This window comes from Hyperolius riggenbachi, chromosome 1 (assembly GCF_040937935.1).
Source record: "Hyperolius riggenbachi isolate aHypRig1 chromosome 1, aHypRig1.pri, whole genome shotgun sequence".
NCBI lineage: Eukaryota > Metazoa > Chordata > Amphibia > Anura > Hyperoliidae > Hyperolius > Hyperolius riggenbachi.
The window spans coordinates 459,301,881-459,322,916 of NC_090646.1; the positions used below are offsets into that span (position 1 = coordinate 459,301,881).

General features: G+C 41.7%; 1 protein-coding gene across 1 annotated transcript in view; it reads right to left on the reverse strand.

The window, feature by feature from the left end:
• The window catches only part of LOC137520706 (unconventional myosin-XVIIIb-like), an 816,938-nt gene that overhangs the window by 307,265 nt on the left and 488,637 nt on the right, over window positions 1-21,036 (reverse strand). Inside the window, exons 28-29 of the mRNA XM_068238990.1 lie at window positions 16,714-16,822; window positions 10,830-10,954 (exon numbers count right to left, since the gene is read on the reverse strand). Coding sequence (XP_068095091.1) covers window positions 10,830-10,954; window positions 16,714-16,822 — 234 coding nt within the window. The remainder of the gene's footprint in view (window positions 1-10,829; window positions 10,955-16,713; window positions 16,823-21,036) is intronic.

Consider the following 21,036-nt stretch of genomic DNA (forward strand, 5'->3'; position numbering starts at 1 on the left):
ACAGCATAGTTATTTGTGTACTAGGCACTGTACATACACATGTCTATCTCATTATGTCACATTTCAGTTGGGGTATCCTTTAACCATTAACCAAGCACAATCTTTTGTTTCTCACTTAAGTCTAAAAAGTTGCAGTAAAAATAGGTTCAGCTGCAGCAGCAGCCACTTCTGGCATGAGTGGTGTTCAACTAGGGTGAGGTATTACTTTGTCCCTGCCAGGTAAGTTTGTTTCCACTTTCTTACACTGCTTACATATCCCACTATGGATGCTTCCACTGTGCAGGTACAGAGACAGCCCTGAAATGTGCACAGCAACTTCTCATATATTTGCAGATTTTGAGCAACTGATGCTTTAATTAGAGGACAGTACATTTACTTTTCAATAAATGTAGTCCTAACTTTATGTTGCAATTGCTTAAAGAAAACCGAAGTGAGAAGGATATGAAGGCTGCAATATTTATATTTCCCTTTAAACAATGCCCTGTCATGTTGATCCATTGCCTCTATTATTTTTAGCCACAGACCCTGAACAGGCATGTAGATCAGATGTTTCTGACAAAAATATGAGAAGATTATTCATATGCTTGTTTCAGATGTTTGAATCAGACACTACTGATACATGAAAGATCAGAAGGATGCCAGGCAAGCGGTATTGTTAAAAAGAAGTACCGCGTTTTTTTGGAATATATGATGCACTTTTTCCTTCCCAAAACTGGGGGGGAAAGTGTCTTAGATTGCAAAGACATGGTAAAATGTTATACAGAGTGCTCAGGGGGAGTCCTGATCCTGCCGTCCCTCTCCCCCTTGCTCCGGTCCTGCTCATAGATGGGCTCCTCTACTCTTCTCCTCCTGCAGCTGTGACATCATTGTACACTGTGGCCACCTGCAGATATTCAGCCCCAGGTCCTGCTTCGCATGGCCTCAGTACTTCCATATTGGTCCTGTACTGTAACACCGGCGGCACACATATGCCAGGGTCATGCATGCACCCAATGTGTGACTCTGGTGCATTCGCACCACTGGTGTTACAGTACAGGACCAATATGAAAGTACGGAGGCCACACAGAGTAAAGGTAAATAGTGGCAGCCAACCGCAGTGTACAGCGATGTCACAGCTGCAGGAGGAGAAGAGAAGAGCATCCCATCTATCAGCAGGACCAGAGCAAGGGGGAGAGGAGCACGGTGGCAAGATCAGGTGAGATCAGAGTGTATTGTAAAATAGTGTAGTGTACTGTTGAGTAGAGTAGTGTAGCTTAGCTGGTGGGGCAACAGGTGTTAGTGTAGTGGAGTGCAGTGTAAGTGTAGTGTGTAATGTAGTGTAGTGCAGTGTAACTGGTGTTAGTGTAATGTAGCTGGTCAGTGTAGATAGATAAAGTAGCTTAGAGACAGCTTGGGGGGGGGGGGGTCCATAACACACCCCTGCACAATAGATGCACCGGGATTAGTATTTTTTCATGATTCTGGCTTCTAAACCTAGGTGTGTCTTATAGTTTAAAGCATCTCATAGTCTGAAAAGTACGGTAAATATGCAAACCTCCATATTCCTGTCACTTCAGTTGTCCTTTAAAACTGAACTGAACTGAACTGTCTTTCTGTTCATCTATTATTATCATTATTATTTTATTTTATATAGCGCCAACATCTTCCATTGCGCTGTACATGGTACACCACAAATAGTTGGGAGCATAGATACATGAGAAGTTCTAAACTTTGTTCAATCAGGACATTTGCAATACAAGTACAAATACATACAGTGTGTGTGTGTGTGAGAGACATCACCAATACTGGTACATGCTCATATGATAAATTACAGCAGGATAAAAAAAAACTACGAGAAGATCCCTGCCCTCTCGAGCTTACAGTCTAGGTTGTGGGGTGGAGACACTAGAGGAGGTTATACAGGGGTTAGCAGAGGAGGCAGTGAGCCCCCAATGCTACCTAGGCAATAGCAAATTACAGGCTTGACTGAAAAGGTGTGTTTTGAGATAATATTTGTAGGTTTCCAGGCTTGGAGGTGGACGAGCCATGGGAGAGAGTTCGAAAGGAGAGGTGATGCCCTTGACAAGTCCTAGGTTTGGGAGTGAGAGGAGGTGACCAATCTAGAGTAAAAAAGGGTCTCATCGAAGGAGTGAAAGATCCAGGTAGTATGGTATCTGGAGATTAATGAGGAATTGTAAGGAGGTTCTGGGTGGGATGGTATCTGGAGATAAATTAGGAAATGTGTGGTGGTAATAACTAATCTAGAGCTTTGTATGATAGGGAGGGGAAAGTGCAAAGACCTGTCAGTTTCTCCTTAATGCACTGCAATTAGCCATACCGGAAATTACTATACAGGAAGTAAGGGTATTGCATGGGATGGCCCATCCCAGACACAGAGTAAAATTATGTTTATAATCTAGATGCAGAAAATATAGAAATATATTTAATTTAATAAAATACATCCTCAGCCAAGGTACATTTAAAGAGGAAAAATATGTTTAGTCAAGTTTCTGCTTTGTCATATGCCATGAGGGATGAGCTAGAGTTTTGGTCAAAGTCATTTTTGCATTGAAATTAGCATTTTTGTGCAGCGTAAATATAATACAAGGTGGGCCATTTATATGGTTGCGCCTTAATAAAATGGGAATGGTTGGTGATATTAACTTCCTGTTTGAGGCACATTAGTATATGTAAGGGGGGACACTTTTCAAGATGGGCAGTGACCATGGTGGCCATTTTGTATCCAACATTTGTTTTTTCAATAGGAAGAGGGTCATGTGACACATCAAACTTATTTGGAATTTCATAAGAAAAACAATGGTGTGCTTGGTTTTAATGTAACTTTATTCTTTCATGAGTTATTTACAAGTTTCTGACCACTTATAAAATGTGTTCAATGTGCTGCCCATTGAGATGGATTGTCAATGCAACCCTATACTCCCACTCTTCACACACTGATAGCAACACCACAGGAGAAATGCTAGCACAGGCTTCCAGCATCCGTAGTTTCAGGTGCTGCAGATCTCGTAGCTTCACAGCATAGACAATTGCCTTCAGATGACCCCAAAGATAAATGTCTAAGGGGGTGAGATCGGGAGACCTTGGGGGCCATTCAACTGGCCCACGATGACCAATCTACTTTCCAGGAAACTGTTCATCTAGGAATGCTCGGACCTGACACCCATAATGTGGTGGTGCACCATCTTGCTGGAAAAACTCAGGGAACGTGCCAGCTTCAGTGCATAAAGAGCGAAAAACACCTCATCATGTAGCAATTTCATATATCCAGTGGTCTTGAGGTTTCCATTGATGAAGAATGGCCCCACTATCTTTGTACCCCATATATACCACACCATACCATAAATTTTTTTGTTCCAACAGTCTTGGAGGGATCTATCCAATGTGAGTTAGTGTCAGACCAATAGTAGTGGTTTTGTTTGTTAACTTCACCATTCACATAAAAGTTTGCCTCATCACTGAACAAAATCTTCTGCGTAAACTGAGGATCCTGTACCAATTTTTGTTTTGCCATTCTGCAAATTCAGTGCACCAATCTGGGTCATCCTCGTTGAGATGCTGCAGTAACTGGAGTTTGCAAGGGTGTCATTTGTGAGTAGCTAATAACCGTAGAAGGGATGTTCGACTAATGTCACTCTCCAGTGACATGCGGCGGGTGCTATGCTGTGGGCTCTTGCTGAATGAAGCTAGGACATCCACTGATGTTTCTTCATTAGTGACAGATTTCATGCATCCACATTTTCTAATCCAACACTGAACCAGTTTCACAAAACTTAGCAAGTAGTTTGCTAACTGTAGCATGGGAGATGGGTTGTCTTGTAGGGTGTCTTGCATTTAAACCTGCTGCAATGACCTGCTTACTGTGTTCGCAAGACATCAACATAATTTCTACCTGCACGTGTTAATCTCGGCGACATGTCAATGGCTGTAAACAAAGAGAAACTTGTAAATAACTCATGAAAGAATAAAGTTACGTTAAAACCAAACACACCATTGTTTTTCTTGTGAAATTCCCAATAAGTTTGATGTGTGACATGACCCTCTTCCTATTGAAAAAACAAAAGTTGGATTCAAAATGGCTGACTTCAAAATGGCCGCCATGGTCACCTCCAATCTTGAAAAAGTTTCCCCCCTCACATATACTAATGCACCACAAACAGGAAGTTAATATCACCAACCATTCCCATTTTATTAAGGTGTATCCATATAGATGGCCCACCCTGTAGATTTTTGTAAGATACCGCAAGGAGTAACCATGGAAGCTCAGTTCCAGAGACATCACAGACCCTGTACCACATAGCAAAAGATGAACATTTCACAGCTCTCTGATGCTTCTGGGAAGGATCAAGTTACTTCTTAAAGAATGGTGTAATTTAGTAATTAAAATTTCCTTATGTTTTATGCACAGATTTAAATAAATATGTACTGAAGGAAATAAAATGTTATCATTTTGCATCCATGTTTAAAACTGATTTTATACCATGCATCGCAAATCTTAGATCTCTCTGCCAAGGCTTCAAACCCTTTGCAGTGTGTAAATCCGTATCCAGTGTTTTTGAGATGGAAAGGATTCTTTGATGTGAGTTTGCTGAAATGTGGATCAGGCTGTGTCTAAGTGATATTAAAAATCGACATTTCTACAACATAACATTTTTGTCCTTATCAAAACCACATTTTAGGTTTGCATTTCCTTTCTTCCGTTCCTGTTGTGTGTAGAACTACAGCTTAGTACTGTACTGTAGATCTCTAAGACTATGTTTACAGTGGTGTGTTGTGATACGCCGCATAACATCTGCCTTGTAACGCGGCTTTCCACACTGCAATGCACTACCTATGCAATGTTCACAGTGCGACAGGAGTGTTACGGTACAATGCATGCAGTGTGTCACCACAAAATGCACACGTTAACAGTGGAAGTGAAGCATACTTCTCATTGACCAAATTCTTCATGTATGTATGTGATGCAATGCGCGGAGCCACTTTCCGGTTCTGTTGCATTCCTGCTGTTACCTAGTGAACCTAGTCTAACACTGTGGTTATTCCTGCAGAAATGTAAAGACCTGCTGCCTGTCACTTGTGTGATGTCATTATTAATGCTAAAGCTTTTTGAGTTTACCGGAGATTAACCGGAGTACCGGAGATTAACCCTATGGGCTTGTTTCACAAAGCGTTGTGCTAACACCCGTGCTAAACAGTTAGCACCGCTTTGTGAATCAAGCCCCATGTGTTTATTTATACTTACTTGGGGCTTCCTCCAGTCCCATAAGGTTTATGGCCTCCCTTGCTGTCCTCCTCTCCTGCCCCTCCGTTCACTAGATATCCTTGCCGGTAATCCGTTCAGTCGCCATCAGTTGTGGGCTTCCGCGCATGCACATTTTTTGTGATAGTGGCCCTTTAAGGTTTTTTTTTTTTTAAGTTTAATTAGCTGCCTTCAATAAACTAGCTTTAAGTAACCTTAAAGTAAATCTCAGTGCAGGAAAACATATAGTATATCATGACTAGGGATTGTCACTGAGATACCAAAAAAGTTGATTCAAATAGTAATATAATGCAAATGTGTACAGCTTGAAAAACAGCCCAATCCCATGCTGCTGCATGATCTGATTGGTCCATTGTCAAGCTACATTACTTTGCATTAAATTAATATAACAATTTGCATCAGCCGAGAATGACTTGCCTGTCACTGACCATGCCAGTATTAGTATAGATACAAGCGGCTGGGCACATCCAGTAGAAAAAACCTTTATTTGTATCCAGTTAAAATGTGTACATCCACAGCGACAATGCAGCAGGAGAGAGAGGGGTCAGGATGAAAAGAGGTCGACAGCTGTTTTCACTGACCATGCCTACCTATGACATGACTATATTATGCTGATTAGATGCAGTAATTTTATCTTTACTCTCGAGTATTTACTGCCCTGCCAAAGCCCTCCTAAGTGTTCTTGCAAATACAGATGCAGACTTCCTAAAAGTAATTGTTTATAGATTGCCTTGCTCCTTGGCAATAACTTGTTCTAATACATGAACATAAAATATTAAAGATCTGAAGGAACATTAATCCGGTTGATGCCAATGATACATAGCAATCCGAATGTCCTTTGTGGCAGCAAGAGGTTTCAGTAATGACCTTGCTGCCCGCTGTGACCTCTCAGCATCTACCATTGTATCATGAGGGTAATCTTTCTTTCAGACTAAATCTTTAACAAGAAATATGAGGTATGCAAAACACCTACTGAGAGTTCTGCATAAGAACTCAGTTAATGGAATCATATTTTACCAGCTCTGGTCTTTTTCATGAATTAATGTCACACTGTAGATCTGTGCCCATTATGACAGCATTGTATGATGAGTATCAGAGCCAGGCCGTGCAGGACAAGATGCAAATCCCTGGCCACGCCACCTCAGGTGCGGTGTGGTGTCATATAGATAAGGTATAAATGGATGTTGCAGTGCAATGATGTGTAAGTGCAAGTGTCAAACTGTCTCTTGCTTTTTCAAATTGATACAAAACAACAAGTACTGCAATACATATCAAGGATAAATAAGGGACATTCTGAAATAGAGTTGACATGTTAATAAGGATTTGTAGATTTAACTAGATAGTGGAAAAAGAGATAGAAGCACACTTACAAAACAGCTGCAAAGGCTGCAACTGTGGCCATATTTGCAATACAGTTCTGTTAGGAGACTGCAATGGACAGCAAACAAGTGTACTTTTTAACTTGTTGAACTGTTCAAACTCACAAAAATGGATTACCTAAATTTGGGTAGATGTCAGAAGGTGAAACACACAGTACTTAGATGAGATACAAAACATTTAGAGGTTTGTAATGTTTATTTTGTTTTATTGTTGAGATAATATGTGGTTATAACGCATGCATTGTAAACACATTATTAAATACATTATTTGCCAATAATGGGTCTGGTCTCCTTGCATAGAGGACACAGTATGGTTTAAAGGGGAACTGAAGAGAGAGGGATATGGAGGCTGACATGTTTATTTCCTTTTAAGCAATACCAGTTGCCTGGCAGCCCTGCTGATCCTCTGCCTCTAATACTATTAGCCATAGCCCCTGAACAAGCATGCAGCAGATCAGGTGTTTCAGACTTTAAAGTCAGATCTGCCAAGACTAGCTGCATGCTTGTTTCTGGTGTTATTCAGATACTACTGCAGAGAAATAGACCAGCAGGGCTGCCAGGCAACTGGTATTGATTAAAAGGAAATAAATATGGCAGCCTCCGTATACCTCTTACTTTAGTTCCCCTTTAAATATGTGTTTTACAAATCAAAAAAAGTATTTAAAGGTTATACCATATATTATTTTCATTATATATTATTTTGTATATAATTTTAGCTAGATAAATAATATTTATAACTATCTGATACAGAAAATATAAACCAGCACAAGAAAAGACAAAAAAGTAGAATAAAAACTGTGAAAGTCATGTGCACGAGTCTAACAAATCTTAAAGGACACAAATAACTAGGCTGTTGTTCCTTTTTTCTTTTTCTGCCTGAAAGAGTTAAACATCACGTATGCAAGAAACAGTTTCTATCTGGGTCGGGACTGGGTCAGACTATAGCATAAATCATCACTGATAATGAATTACAGCCATAAAATACTTTCCTGTCAGTAAATGGCTTCCTGGAGCAGGAAAGAGATAAAAATGGTAGATAATTAATAGATTTGAGTTCTAGCATACTTCAATGAAGGTGTCATCCAGGTGGCTGGAAAGTGTAATGGTTAAGGGCTCTGCCTCTGACACAGGAGACCTGAGTTCGAATCTCGGCTCTGCCTGTTCAGTAAGCCAGCACCTATTCAGTAGGAGACCTTGGGCAAGACTCCCTAACACTGCTACTGCCTATAGAGCGCGTCCTAGTGGCTGCAGCTCTGGCGCTTTGAGTCCGCCAGGAGAAAAGCGCGATATAAATGTTCTGTGTTTGTTTGTTTGTTTGTTTGTCATTGAGCAGAGACAATGAAACAGGTAGATGCGGCCGCGATGCTCCTTATCAATCGAGCCGCTGATGCGGCTCAATTGATAAGATCCGACAGGACGGATATCCGCACCGCCGATTTCCTGCTCGCTCCCCGCGAGGGGACAATGGCAGGGAATCGAGCGGAAGATAAGCGGCGCCGGCGGGGACGAGCAGGCACAAGCGAGGAATCGAATGCGGCGCACGCGCGGCGAGCGGGGACGCGGCGGGCACGCGGAAGAGGCGATCCGGCGGCTAATCGAGCTGCCGGATCGCTACAACCTCTCCCCGTGTAGACGGGGCTTAAAAATTTAAAAACTAGATTTAAATATGAAATAAAACTGGGATATCTAAAAAAAAAGTCATTTTAGGAGAAAGAGGATAGATACAATTGTTTTTCTCATCAGTTTATTTTCACCTCGGATGTCCTTTAATTCCAGTAAACGACCTTCATGATGATCATCTATGGAGGTCCTTAGGTTTGGTGGACATGTAATTCCCACTTTACCGCGCATCTCTCTCTAAAGGGTCTGCATGGATCATCCCTGCACTAACCTGGGATCAGACTGCCCTGATTTCATCCTAAACCTTCTTGTCATAGGGAAGGGAACACAAGACTATCAACACCCACATTTCCCCACCTTGTGACAGACATACCTTTCCGTCAATACAAGAGAGGGAAGGGGGCGAGTGGTGCCTGCATCACACTTGCTCATAAACACTAATGGCAGAGCCAAATATCTAAAAAGGCCAAGCAGAGCTGGGACAAGGTCCTCCAGCATCCAAGCCTGAGACAACAAAGCGTGCCCCTCCGTCACTCCCACCCCAACCGTCACACACTGATTGCTATTAAAGTAAGAGGCGCCCCAGTGCCCCCAACCTTAATCTCTAGTTATCTGGCTTGCAGTCACTGCCATGTATCCCCTTTTCTTATTTCTTTCTGCTTCAAACACAATAGGGAATGATAGCTGAGTGAGTTGTGTGCCCCCCTCCTACACTGAGCTCTGAGGCAGGAGACTTTCTTCTTACCTCTGTCTCGGCCTGGTTCTGAGGCCAAGGCCTTGAAGAAGCTCCCTAATGGAGCAGCTGCTTACAGAAGAGGCTGCAAACGAGGAGAAACACATGGAGAAGGGGAGCTGTTACCCACTGGAGCTATATATGAAAGAGAAGGGCTGTTGTATATAGATGTTACACATGGAAGAGGAAGCTGCACATGGAATGAGAGCAACAAGCAAGATATTCAAAACTGCAACTCGCACTAAAATTAAAACATTTATCTCTTTATTCAAAATTCAAAGGGAGTTTCCAATGCACACAGGGGCATAACAATAGACCCTGCAAGGGATGCAGAAGCAGGAGGGGGGCAGAAGCCACAAGGGGCCCAGTCCTGAGAGACTGACAACTAAGGGCAAGGAGAGAAAAATATTTCTGCTCTTTGCACAGTTGCTCTAATGACTGCATCTGCTCAGCCACTGATAAGGAATCATACAATGTTTTGCAGAGACAGATTTGAAGACAATCCCTATTCAGTGTGCAGCAGGGTCTTGTGTACAGCCTGTTCTACCCCTCCCCAACTGCTGTGTCCTATAGTGATACTTGAGGAGACTGGGCACGAAGAGAAGGCAGGAAGGGGCCCAATCCAAAGTTTTGCAGGGGGGGGGGGGGGGGGCGTGATTTCTAGTTACGCCCCTGAATGCACATACTAAATATATCCCAAGACAACACCAACAAACCCCAAACAACATTCACTCCCTACAGACAAACCTCTCATAGAAGGGCCCTTCTAAAATTAAAATGAAAAGATAAGAAATATATAAAATGCTCATTCTCCTTCAAGTTCCTAAGGCTGTCCTGCTTCCAGGAAAAAAAAAATCTTAAAAAGATAAACAGGTAAACAACAGCAAGGAAGCAACTCCCAATAAGTCAATCACTTGTTCAATTGTCCTTAGGATCAATCAAAACCAGCCTTATCAGCCTGCCGACAGACTGTATGCACGGGCAAACTGTCAGCAGAACAGCCGCCCCGCGGGCGGATCTGACAACCTGTCGTTTGAAGGAATCAGGCGTGTGTACGTGCCATTAAGGTGCCCATACATTGGCAAATAGGGCAGCAGATTTGATCATCAGACAGATCCCTCTCTATTCATATGTGATCAGAGAGGGACTATTGCTGCTACACATCTGCAAATACATTTTGGAAATCTGTGCACCCTCCTCCATCTGCCGGACCCTCAAGGTCTACACTCATGTAATGTGTTTCCTCCCCAGACCCATGGTAAGAACGCAGTGTAGTTTTGGCTTACATGTTTGCCAGCATGCCGCCTCCTCTCAATTGCTGCCGGGGTGCCTTAACCCAATGACATCAGCACATATGGCAGGTCCACAGGGAAATGGAGAGAAGGAGGAGCACACCAAAGGACAGGTGAGCCAAGTTTAAAAGTTACTCTAAAACCTTAACTAAATCTTGGATAGAGTACTGGTTAAGGAGTCTGCCTTTGACATGGGAGGGTCCAGTACCTATTCAGTAAAAAGTCCTTGGGCAAGACTTCCTAACACTGCAGGGTGGCCCCTTGAGTGTGTCCTTAATGGCTGCAGCTCTTTAGCGCTTTGAATCCAGCAGGAGAAAAGCGCTATACAAATGTTCGAATTATTATTATTATATCTTAATAATAACAAAAGTTAAAAGAAAATACACAATTTAATATAATAATAATATATTTTAAAACCTTAAAAAAGTGAGATTCTATATTTATAATATGGTAACAAATTACTTTCTGTTCCAATTTAATATAATAATAATATATTTTAAAACCTTAAAAAAGTGAGATTCTATATTTATAATATGGTAACAAATTACTTTCTGTTCCAGCTCCTTCCTGTACGTCTTTTCACTTTCCAGCCTTTCTTCAAACTGTGTCAGCCTTTTCCTCAGGAAGTTTATCTCTGTCTGCGCACAGTCAAATCGAATTTGCCATTCATCTGCTACATAAACAAAATGAATACATTGTGCAAAACTTGAATAAGTGGAATTTTCTTTTTCAGAAAAAAAAACATAAATGTACAATATTTGTTCTCTGGAAAGCAGTTCTGATTAATTTCCACACCTCATACCTCAGCAGACAAAGCTGTACTTAGTGATTGTATGAATCAAGAAAAAATGAAAGTACTAAATTGGAAAAAAAAAAATTAAATACCAATTCTTATATGTTTTAACAAAAAAATTTGTTAGAACTGAACTTCTGGAAGTTTATTTCTGTTACTGAATATAATTAGGCATATTCAGTATGGAAAATGGAAATGTGAAAAGTGCTGTATCCCATAGTAGTCCGTCAAAATTATAATCACTGTCACTTGGTTTCTATGAATTACTGTTCTTTAAAAAGCTATTACTCTTTCAACTGTCTTATTGATTAAATGTTAACTTTAGGCAAAACTTTTAATCCTGATTTCAGTGCAGAAGGTCACCAGGTTATTAGCGTTTTCTATGCTCCCTGTGGGTAGATATTACCTCACTTTCACTCTCTGTGACAGTTGCCATTAGAAGAGACAGTGAGGTAAATTCTGAAACACAATGATTGGATGTAGGAACGCAAAAAAAGTTAACTGGTTCGGGACACACCGTAGTTAAAACTATACCACACTTGTGGCTGCCTTAGCCTGATGCAGCCTAGTTTTAATGCTGTCTAATCCCATGCAGGGGATGTGATCAGGGCCGGATTTGTACTTACCAGTGCCCTAGGCCTGCTGTCACCAAGCGCCCCCCCCCCCCCCCCCCCCCGCCACCACCACCACCACCACCAAAAAACAATCTGTCCAACTATCTGACTAGCGATCACTGGTTTGAATGGGCTCATTTCAGTTGTGCTGCTGTGCCCCTCATTGAACAAAGAATCAGTGGATGCTCTGTCCTCTCACGATGGAAATTTGCGCTCCTGCTCGAATGTGCACAGCAGCCGATAGTGTTCTGGGAATGCATACTTGAGAAATTACGCTGATGTATGATCAGTACTTGTCAAGAATGCATAACACTATACCGGTCTCGGTTGCTGTGCACATCTGGGCAGGAGCAGAAAATTACAGGGAGAGCAAGTGGCCAGAGCATGCGCTGCTTCTTTGTCCTCTGTGCGACTGGCTGCAGTCAGAGCCACAGACAGGTGGCAGGGCAGTGCAATGGAGAAAAGCCCAAACAAAACAGAGAACAGGTAAGTAGCAAACATCCTGTCAAGACCCACTTTGGATGTTTGGTTGTAATTAGTGTGGACCTGAACCCAGAACTTCCTCTCTGCTCTAAAAGATACTCAACAACATAACCTTTAAAGAAAAAACATTTCTTAGTTACAGCTGATACAAATCCTGCAATAAATAGACAGTGTTTCTAATTCCTACTTTCATGGAAGCAAATATATTAACATCTTGTGCTTTAAAATAAGCTTATATGCTGTGGCAGTCAGGTGACACAGGGAAGATATCAAATTTGTGATTAGACACAGATGTGGAAGAATTCGAAAGGTTCTCTAAATACATACATGGTGCATGTCTCTGCATGGTTTCCTTCTGTCCTGTGCAAGAGTTCAGCTCCACTTTAAAGCATCTGAATGACATTTATTTATATTTGCTGAAAAATCTATGCATCTCTTTTGAATGCTGAATGTACATATGGCGGTGTGCTTTAACATATAGACAGTATACAGGAACAAAGTCTGAAGAAGGCTTATTAGCAGAAAGATTACTCTTTTTCTTTTAAGTCAATAAATGGTATCACCCTGATTCAAAACTCTCTGCTTTTGCTGATGGCTAAGATGGTAGAATGCTCTAATGCTACAGGAAAGCAGAAGGATGCCAATTCATACACACTAGCATAGAGGTAGTAACAGCTCAGGTGACAGTGACAGTTTAGCAATGAAAGGGAAGCATACAGCATTTTTATTCCAGGCTGCAGCAGTTCTCATAGATGGTCGGAGATGAAGGACAGAAAATGAGTCAGGAAAGAGTTAACTTAAACAGAGAGGAGATCACTGGCTAGAAAGAAAAAAAAGCAATAAATTACGGCTAGATAAGAAAGTGTAATTTACAACTGCTGGGGTCAGACAGTGTCACAGCTCTAAAAGAGAAGGCGAAGAAACTAGCAGAAATGTTTGTGAATGCCTGCATTAGAACTCAGCGGAACTTAATTTTATCTGCTTTGTAATGTAAATCCCTGGTATTTCTCACATCCACTTGTACTGTATGTTGATCCATATAAATAATTGGATCATCAGGTGACAGTTATGATTGATCCTGATTGTTATAACACATTAGGAAGTGAGAGGTGCAGGGATTGGGGAACTCTGGAATTCCTCTATTAGTGCAGAGCAGGGCGCTGGCTGGCTGCGCTGCGGGAACAGAGGAGATGATTTACTTTGACATATGACCTCTTCTCTCTCCAAGTCATGCCGCCCTTCTGATCTTATCTGATTTTATCGCCCTAGGCCGTGGCCTCTGTGGCCTTTGCAGAAATCCGGGCCTGGATGTGATTGCATGTCCCCTCCGGCACCAAACTCAGCTGTCTAAAGACCTTGGTCAGGAAATGATTTGCTCCTGACCCCCTGAGCTGATGAGTCAATCACAGTAATCAGGAAGCGTAAAATAAAAAAAGGCCCTGGTCTTCAAGGAGCCAAAGCCTGTTGATCCACAAGTAGTTAAAAAGGAGAAGCTGGGTGGACCTATCCCCAATAATCAAACCAAGCACAAGGGGTACTAATTTATTTATCTCTGTTTATATTATTGCTGAAAATACTACTCTAGGACTATTCTTGCTCATCTACCAAATGTGACACAGACAGTAATAATAGGCTCATAGATATGTGGACACATTTCCATCTTTTTCAGTTGAGTTCAACTGTAACGCGTATCTCTACTTTCTCTAAGAAATACATCAATATTATCTATTTGTTTCTTGTTTATTAACAAGCTGTTTTACAGAAAATAGTAGGTTTCCCCTGATCACTGACCTGAAGCCCTACATGTGAAAGCTGGCTTACACAGCTGTCAGCTGGTACTGACCGAGATGAGAATTATTACTCCCAAATGTACATGCACAGTGGGAGTACCACTACTTATACATAGAATCACTCCTCCCAGTAGCAGTTCTGCCCCGCACCCCCACCTCCTTCTGATGGGTACACTCGCTCTGCAGCAGACCAATCACCCAGCAGGGAGGGCATGACCATTGGAAGGAAGCAGGAGGAGATTATCAAACGACAGTGCCCCATCACTGCTTGCTCATTGTTTATGGGGGAAAGTGGTGGGTGGGAAGGTGAGTAGAGGAAGAGATTCCACCCTCCCCATTCTCCCTGCCATTAAAAATCAAAGCCAGTGTCCTCATGCAAACACACTCAAAAAATGTTAACCAACATCAGAAGAAAACCAAATGCCTTCCTACAAACCCAAGCGTGGTTAGTTAGTTTGTTTATGTTCAGCATATACACATTGTGGTACCTTTATTGGTTTATAAAAACATGATATTATGGCGTTGATTCACTAACCGGCGCTAAGCTGGTTAGTGTGCCTTATCTGAGATTAGTGGGCCTTATCTGAACTTAGTGCCCCTTAAGTAGCTTTGTGCACACTAAAACATGCACAAAGCTACATTGCGCACTGCACCACGAACAGCGCGCGCAGCATAATGCGCTGATAATGTCGCACCCGCTATACTGTAAATGATGCGCAGTTTAGGTCGCACCCTATTCGACCTGAAGGTTGCATCATGTACAGTACTGCGGGTGCGACGTTATCGTCGCACCGCAGGTTAAGAGATCGGCGCATTACGCTGTGCTGGCTGTGCGCGGTGCAGTGCGCGATGTAGCTTTGTGCATCTTTTAGTGTGCAGAAAGCTGCTTAAGGGGCAATAAGTTCAGATAAGGCACACTAACCTCAGATAAGGCACACTAACCTCAGATAAGTTTAGCGCTGTAGTTTGTGCCCACTAAGTGATAAGGCACACTAACCGGCTTAGCGCCGGTTAGTGAATCAAGGCCTATGTGTACTAAATATATAATTCAAATGCTGCAAAAGTATCTAAATGTTTCTAGTTATGTAATAGCTCAATGGTTGAACAAAAGAAACTTGATAAAATTGCTTGCAGCAGAGCAACACTGGCATTTTTTTTTTTGTGCATATTGATAGTTTCTGACCTACATCAATGGAATACCTACTAGACAGATTTGAAGCAATTGTGCCATTGAATAACTTTTAACAGTGAAGCAGAGAATCTATATTATTGCTTTAGAAGATGTGATGCCTACTTACTGGTAAAAGATACATGGAGATAAGTGCAATGGGCAAGAGTGACTGATTGTAGGTATTTGCTGGAGTTATCCCAAAAAATAGATTTTTCTGAATCTGGTAGTAAAATTACCTAGTGTTTATGATTTCCACATATGGATCACATTGGAACCATCTCCATGACATCCTTACTAAGAAATGGAAGGTCCTTTGTGCAGACCCTAAAGAAGCTGATATTAAAGTCATAATAGTAATAACAATAGGCATTAGCTGGACTGAGAACTACTTGTGTATGTTTGATGTGGGTGCTGCCATATGTGTAATAGTGGATAAGACAAATTAGTTTGTGGTTAGTAAGGGAATTACAGTGTTTTACATGAAACCATTTGTCAACTATAAGATGAGCTGTAAGAGCTATTTATAACTCAAATGTCCCTGAAAACTGAATAGAAATTTAGGGATTACTTCTCTGAGTCCATTGAGATCAGGTGTTTCTGAAGAAAATTTGACTAGATTAGCTGCCCACTTGTTTGAGGTGTGTGATCCAGACATTATTGCAGCCAAAGAGATCAACAGAATGACAGACAAAACTTAATGTGCGCTAACTGGCAGGTGAGATGGCTACACCAGCTGTGTCTTGTATTAATGGAGTTAAGGGAGGAGTCAGATATGCAGCCTGTACTCGGCACTGTGTCAGGGTAACATGGGCAGTAACAGGCACATGCTGCTTGAACTGGGGCATTTAGAAATCAAGCCCTAAACAAGGGGAGCATTCATGGTGGCACAGCAATTGCAATCTGGGGCACAGGCCCCAGCTAGCCCCATTTTAGTGCTGCCCCTGCCCACACACTCACATTTAGTGGAGTAGGTTATTTTAGCTGCTCTAGCGCTGGATCCACTTTACTCCTTATTGCAGTCTGCAGACATGCATTGACATATACTTGCGGAAATCCCCCAATGATTTCACATTATCTGATACTCAGAAACACTTGAGAGCCACACAGCGTTGTGCGTCAGTGGGTTGTTGCAAATTGCAGTGAAAAGGAGAGTAGACCTGGTTCTGGAGGAGATAATAGACTCTGCTCCACTGCATGTGGAGTTGTGGATGGTAACAATGGCAACCACCAGGGGCACGTGGAAGAAGCCTGTGTATTGGAGGAAGGAAAGAAACAGGTCCACGGGTTCCCCAGTGGATGCTTCCCTTGTGATTACACCAATGAAACAGAGTTGTAATGTAATCAGTCTGGTGAAAAGGGAAAGACATTGAAAAAGATTCATGACACACCCAGACACAAATTTAGTAGAGATTCATTGAGCATGTAATAACTATTTTGAGCTAAAGAAAATGCAGTAGTATTAGTGGTGGAAAAATATTGGGAGACTTCCACAGACTTTTAGTAGTTTCTTTTAAGTATTGGCAAATACCTGCACATTTTTGGTTTGCAATGCAATCACAAGCAACCGTCTGATATACTCACCTCCGCCTGGACTGCCAGTGTTAAGTTCCCGTAGCTGGATTTGTTGTTGAGCTTCCTCTAGCTGTTTTGTTACAGAATCCATGCTTTTCTGCATTTGTTCATACTTCACCTTGGATAAAGAAAGATACTGGGTGAGATAATAGAAGGTACAGATAAATGTTTAAGAAACGGCCGGCAAAAAGCTATAATCTTAATTGCATGAAATATTTATCTGTAGCTGGTAATACTCTTTGTAAACTATAATCAGCTTTCCTGAAGGACAGATCGTATTTGAATAAAGTTTACTATGAGGACCCAGGTATTCTGGTGAGGACACATACAGCTAGCCTAGGATGTTTTTCTCTTTTAACCACTTCACCACTAAGGGTTTTTACCCTTACAGACCAGAGCAATTTTCACCTGCAAGCACTCCTCCCTTTCATTCACCAATAACTTCATTGCTACTTATCACACCAAAATTATCTATACCTTGTTTTTTTTCCACCACAAATTAGGCTTTTTTGGGTTGATATTTGTTTTCAGTAATTACTTTACTTTTTATTAATTTTGAAGGTAAATACACTATTTCTCCAATTCCATCCCCTATAGTTTTAAAATAAACAATGCTACTGTAAATAAAACCCACACATATTTGTATTTGTCCCGGTTATTACAATGTTTAAATTTTGTCCCTAGTACAATGTATGGCAACAAAATATTATTTTGAAGTAAAGGTGTTATTTTTCTGTTTTACATTTTTTGTACCGATCAATAGTTCCAAGCCTTTATTTGCAAAGTTAACAGTAATATACCCTCATGACATAAACAGCTGAGTCCCTAATGTATTTTTTTATGTATTTTGATTTATTTTGGTAACTAAGGGGAGCAGGGAAGGGGGAAGAAGGTTTTAATTTATTTTTATTTACTTTATATAGTGTAAAATGTAGTGTAATAGGTGTATTTTTATTGTATTTTTTTACCACTAGATGTCCCCACACAAACTATTCTGTGTGCTCTGAACATAGTTCAAAGCACACAGGCAAGTGTTGTTACAGGAATGATCATTGGCATCTGGTTGAAGCCATGATCACTCCCTTACAGGCACTTTTGCTCAGGGAACACATGTTCCTGTTCACGAATAACAGATGTGTCAGTCTCAGCGGGTACGTGAAGGTGGAGGCAGCGATTGATGCATTAAAACGTTCTATTGCCGTTCCCATTAAAGATTCCATCTTGGTTGTAAAATCTTACCTCTTTTTTCTAATATGAGATACTACCTAAAGAGATACTACCTAAAGTCACTTAGTTTGCTCTTCTACTACATGGGTTGGGTAAGATTGTACAAAATTTAAAATTGTATTATTGAGTGGCACCTTTAGATTTTCAAGAGGAATTTATGGAAATATTTGACATCTATTTCTGTAAAGTGGCTGTACCATCTGAATTGCAACTATTTGGCCACAATACCTCTGTATACCATCTAAAAGACAGCTATTTGGCCACAATACCTCTGTATAGTGGCTGTACCATCTAAATGGTATCTATTTGGTAGCAACATCTATATTTTTGTATTGTAACAATATTAGTGTGCACTGCACCATATACAATTGTGTTCAAAATTATTCAACCCCCACTGAAATTGAGTGTTTTCGCCAGTTTGACATTGATTTTGATCATTTCAGTAATCTTGTTTACAATTAAATGAAAGAGGCACATGTAAGTCAGACAAATATAACACAACATTTGTAATGAAATAACCACAAATGTCTTTTCTGTGCTCACATCATTATCAGTGTTATTCAACCCCCAAGTGACATTCATTCTTAGTACTTAGTACAACATCATTTTCCAGTTATAACAGCTTTTAAACATGAAGCATAGCTTGACACAAGTGTCTTGCAGCAATCTACAGGTATCTTAGCCCATTCTTCATGGGCAAAAGCCTCTAGTTCAGTCACATTCTTAGGCTTGCGCGCTGCAACTGCTTTCTTTAAGTCCCACCATAGGTTCTCAATCGGATTTAAGTCTGGTGTCTGCGATGGCCACTCCAAAATGTTCCAGCCTTTAATCTGCAACCATGCTCTAGTGGACTTGGAGGTATGTTTGGGATCATTGTCCAGTTGAAAGGTCCAACGTCTACCAAGCCTCAGGTTTGTGACGCACTGCATCACATTTTCTTCCAATATCTCCTGGTACTGAAGAGAATTCATGGTACCTTGCACACGCTGAAGCTTCCCTGTACTTGCAGAAGCAAAACAGCCCCAAAGCATGATTTACCCCCGCCATGTTTCACAGTAGGCAAGGTGTTCTTTTCTTCATAGGCTTTGTTCTTCCTCCAAACATAGCATTAATCCATGGGCCCAAACAGTTCTAATTTTGTTTCATCAGTCCACAGAACACTATCCCAAAACTTTTGTGGTAGTTTTGTGCCTAGAAAAAAAGCTGCTCATAGCGTAATACGTTATGCACTTTATTAATTATAAAAAACTTTTGCATTAATGTGGTTGTAGTTAAAATCAGGCACAAAGTTTTACACGGGCTTTCCCCATTTGGTGGCCACAGCTGGCTCTGCCCAGTGTTCCCTGTCACGCTTTGGAGGTCCGGCTCAGCTAATTCCACCCAGGTGCATGTATTCACATCTTTTTATTTGACAGGCTGTCTGTGGACCAATTTAAATGGCAAGTTGATGTCTTGGAGTGAGCATTCACTTGTTTTTTGCCTTTTTGATTCTGTGGCAGCTGCGGGTGATTCCCCTGGTGGTGGGAGCACTGGGGTTCACCTGCACTGCCCTTTTTGGTTTTGCATGTGGACTGGGGAGTGGCAGAGCCTGGGGCCCCTGTTCTTTATGTGCCCTAGAGTTTTGTGATTTTAAATCTTAATTTTGCTTTTTGCAGCTCCTAGTGACAGGTCAGTTGGTATGGAGAGGGCCCCATAGAGGGAGACCTGCACACAATGCCCCTTGCTGGTCACATAATCTGCAATTGTGTGCGACTGCGTTCTCTCTCTCCTGTCTATGGCCATCTGTTTCTGTTAGGCATGGAACCCACTACAAAGCGATATCGCTAATCGGAATCGCTAGCTTATTTAATGAATGTTTTGTAAGCGATTTCATAAGCGTTTTCTGGTGATTTTGGTAGCGATTTTAAAAAAGTGAAAGGTTTTTGCCAGTGATTAGTCCTTACAATTAATTTAAATTTTTTTTTCAGTGTACAGTAAGCTCTGTATAGCGATTCATGAGCGATTATGCCAGCGTTTATATACTTTACATTGCAAAAACGCTAACGCAAAACACTAACACTCAAAAATGCTGCATGTCCTGCATTTGCAATTTTGGTAATTGCAATCGCTGCAGTGGAATTTGGCCCATACATAAACATTAGCTGAGTGTTTAGGCAAATCACTAGCGTTTTGAAAACCTCCCTAAACACTCAAAAAATCACTCTAGTGGGTTTCAGCCCTGACTCTGTTTCTGTTAACAGAGTTTTTCTTTTAGGTTTTAAGCTTGAAGAAGATAATCAAAGAGGTTTAGGAGTGCAATGAAGCCACCCTGCTAAGTAACAAATGTACTAAAAATTTCCTTTATAAATAAACTTAAATGCAAGCAAAACCTGAGAAAAAAATCGTTTTTGGATGTATAGCTTTATAAATGGGTCTAGAAGAGTCAGCGCCCTATCGAGAGGCAGCCACGGTTACATCGGCTCCTGCAGACCTCTGCCTTTTTCTTGTTTGGCGTATTTCCTAGCATTTGTGTGCACTTTTTAGTATTAGTTTAGTTTAGGTTACCCTTAGCTGCAATTTCAGCTTAAAACATTGCAGAGCATTAAACATAGCATCAAAAAAAATGGAGCACAGTACCTGCCAGCCGCACCACCCAGCAAGCGCTGCTCTCAGCCCGACTCCAGCATCAGCCAGCGCCGACTCCAGCATTCGCCAGCGCTGACCTCAGCACGACACGGACGGCCACTCCAACCTCTAGCAAGTACCAATCTCTGCCCAGCATCAGCCTCTGCCTGCTGCGACCTGCTGGGCTCCTGATTCCTCCTCAGCTACCCCTCTACATCTGCCGCTGTTCTCCTGGTGCCCTGCCTCTCTCCACAGCTCTGCCTCCTTTGGCTGCCACTCTGAAGTCTACCTGTCCTGTCGACCCACCACCACTGTCCTCTGGCTCCAAGACGGCAGGAGCCCGCACAACCTCCTCCAGCACACTCGACACATGCCATCCAAGTGGCCTCTCACACAGGCCGCTCTCCCTGCCGCCGCCAGCTTCAGTGCTGCAGAACCCCCAGCAACCAGGCGAATCCTCCATCTCTGCGGGGCATGCAGTGCACGTGGCACCCAGTCTCC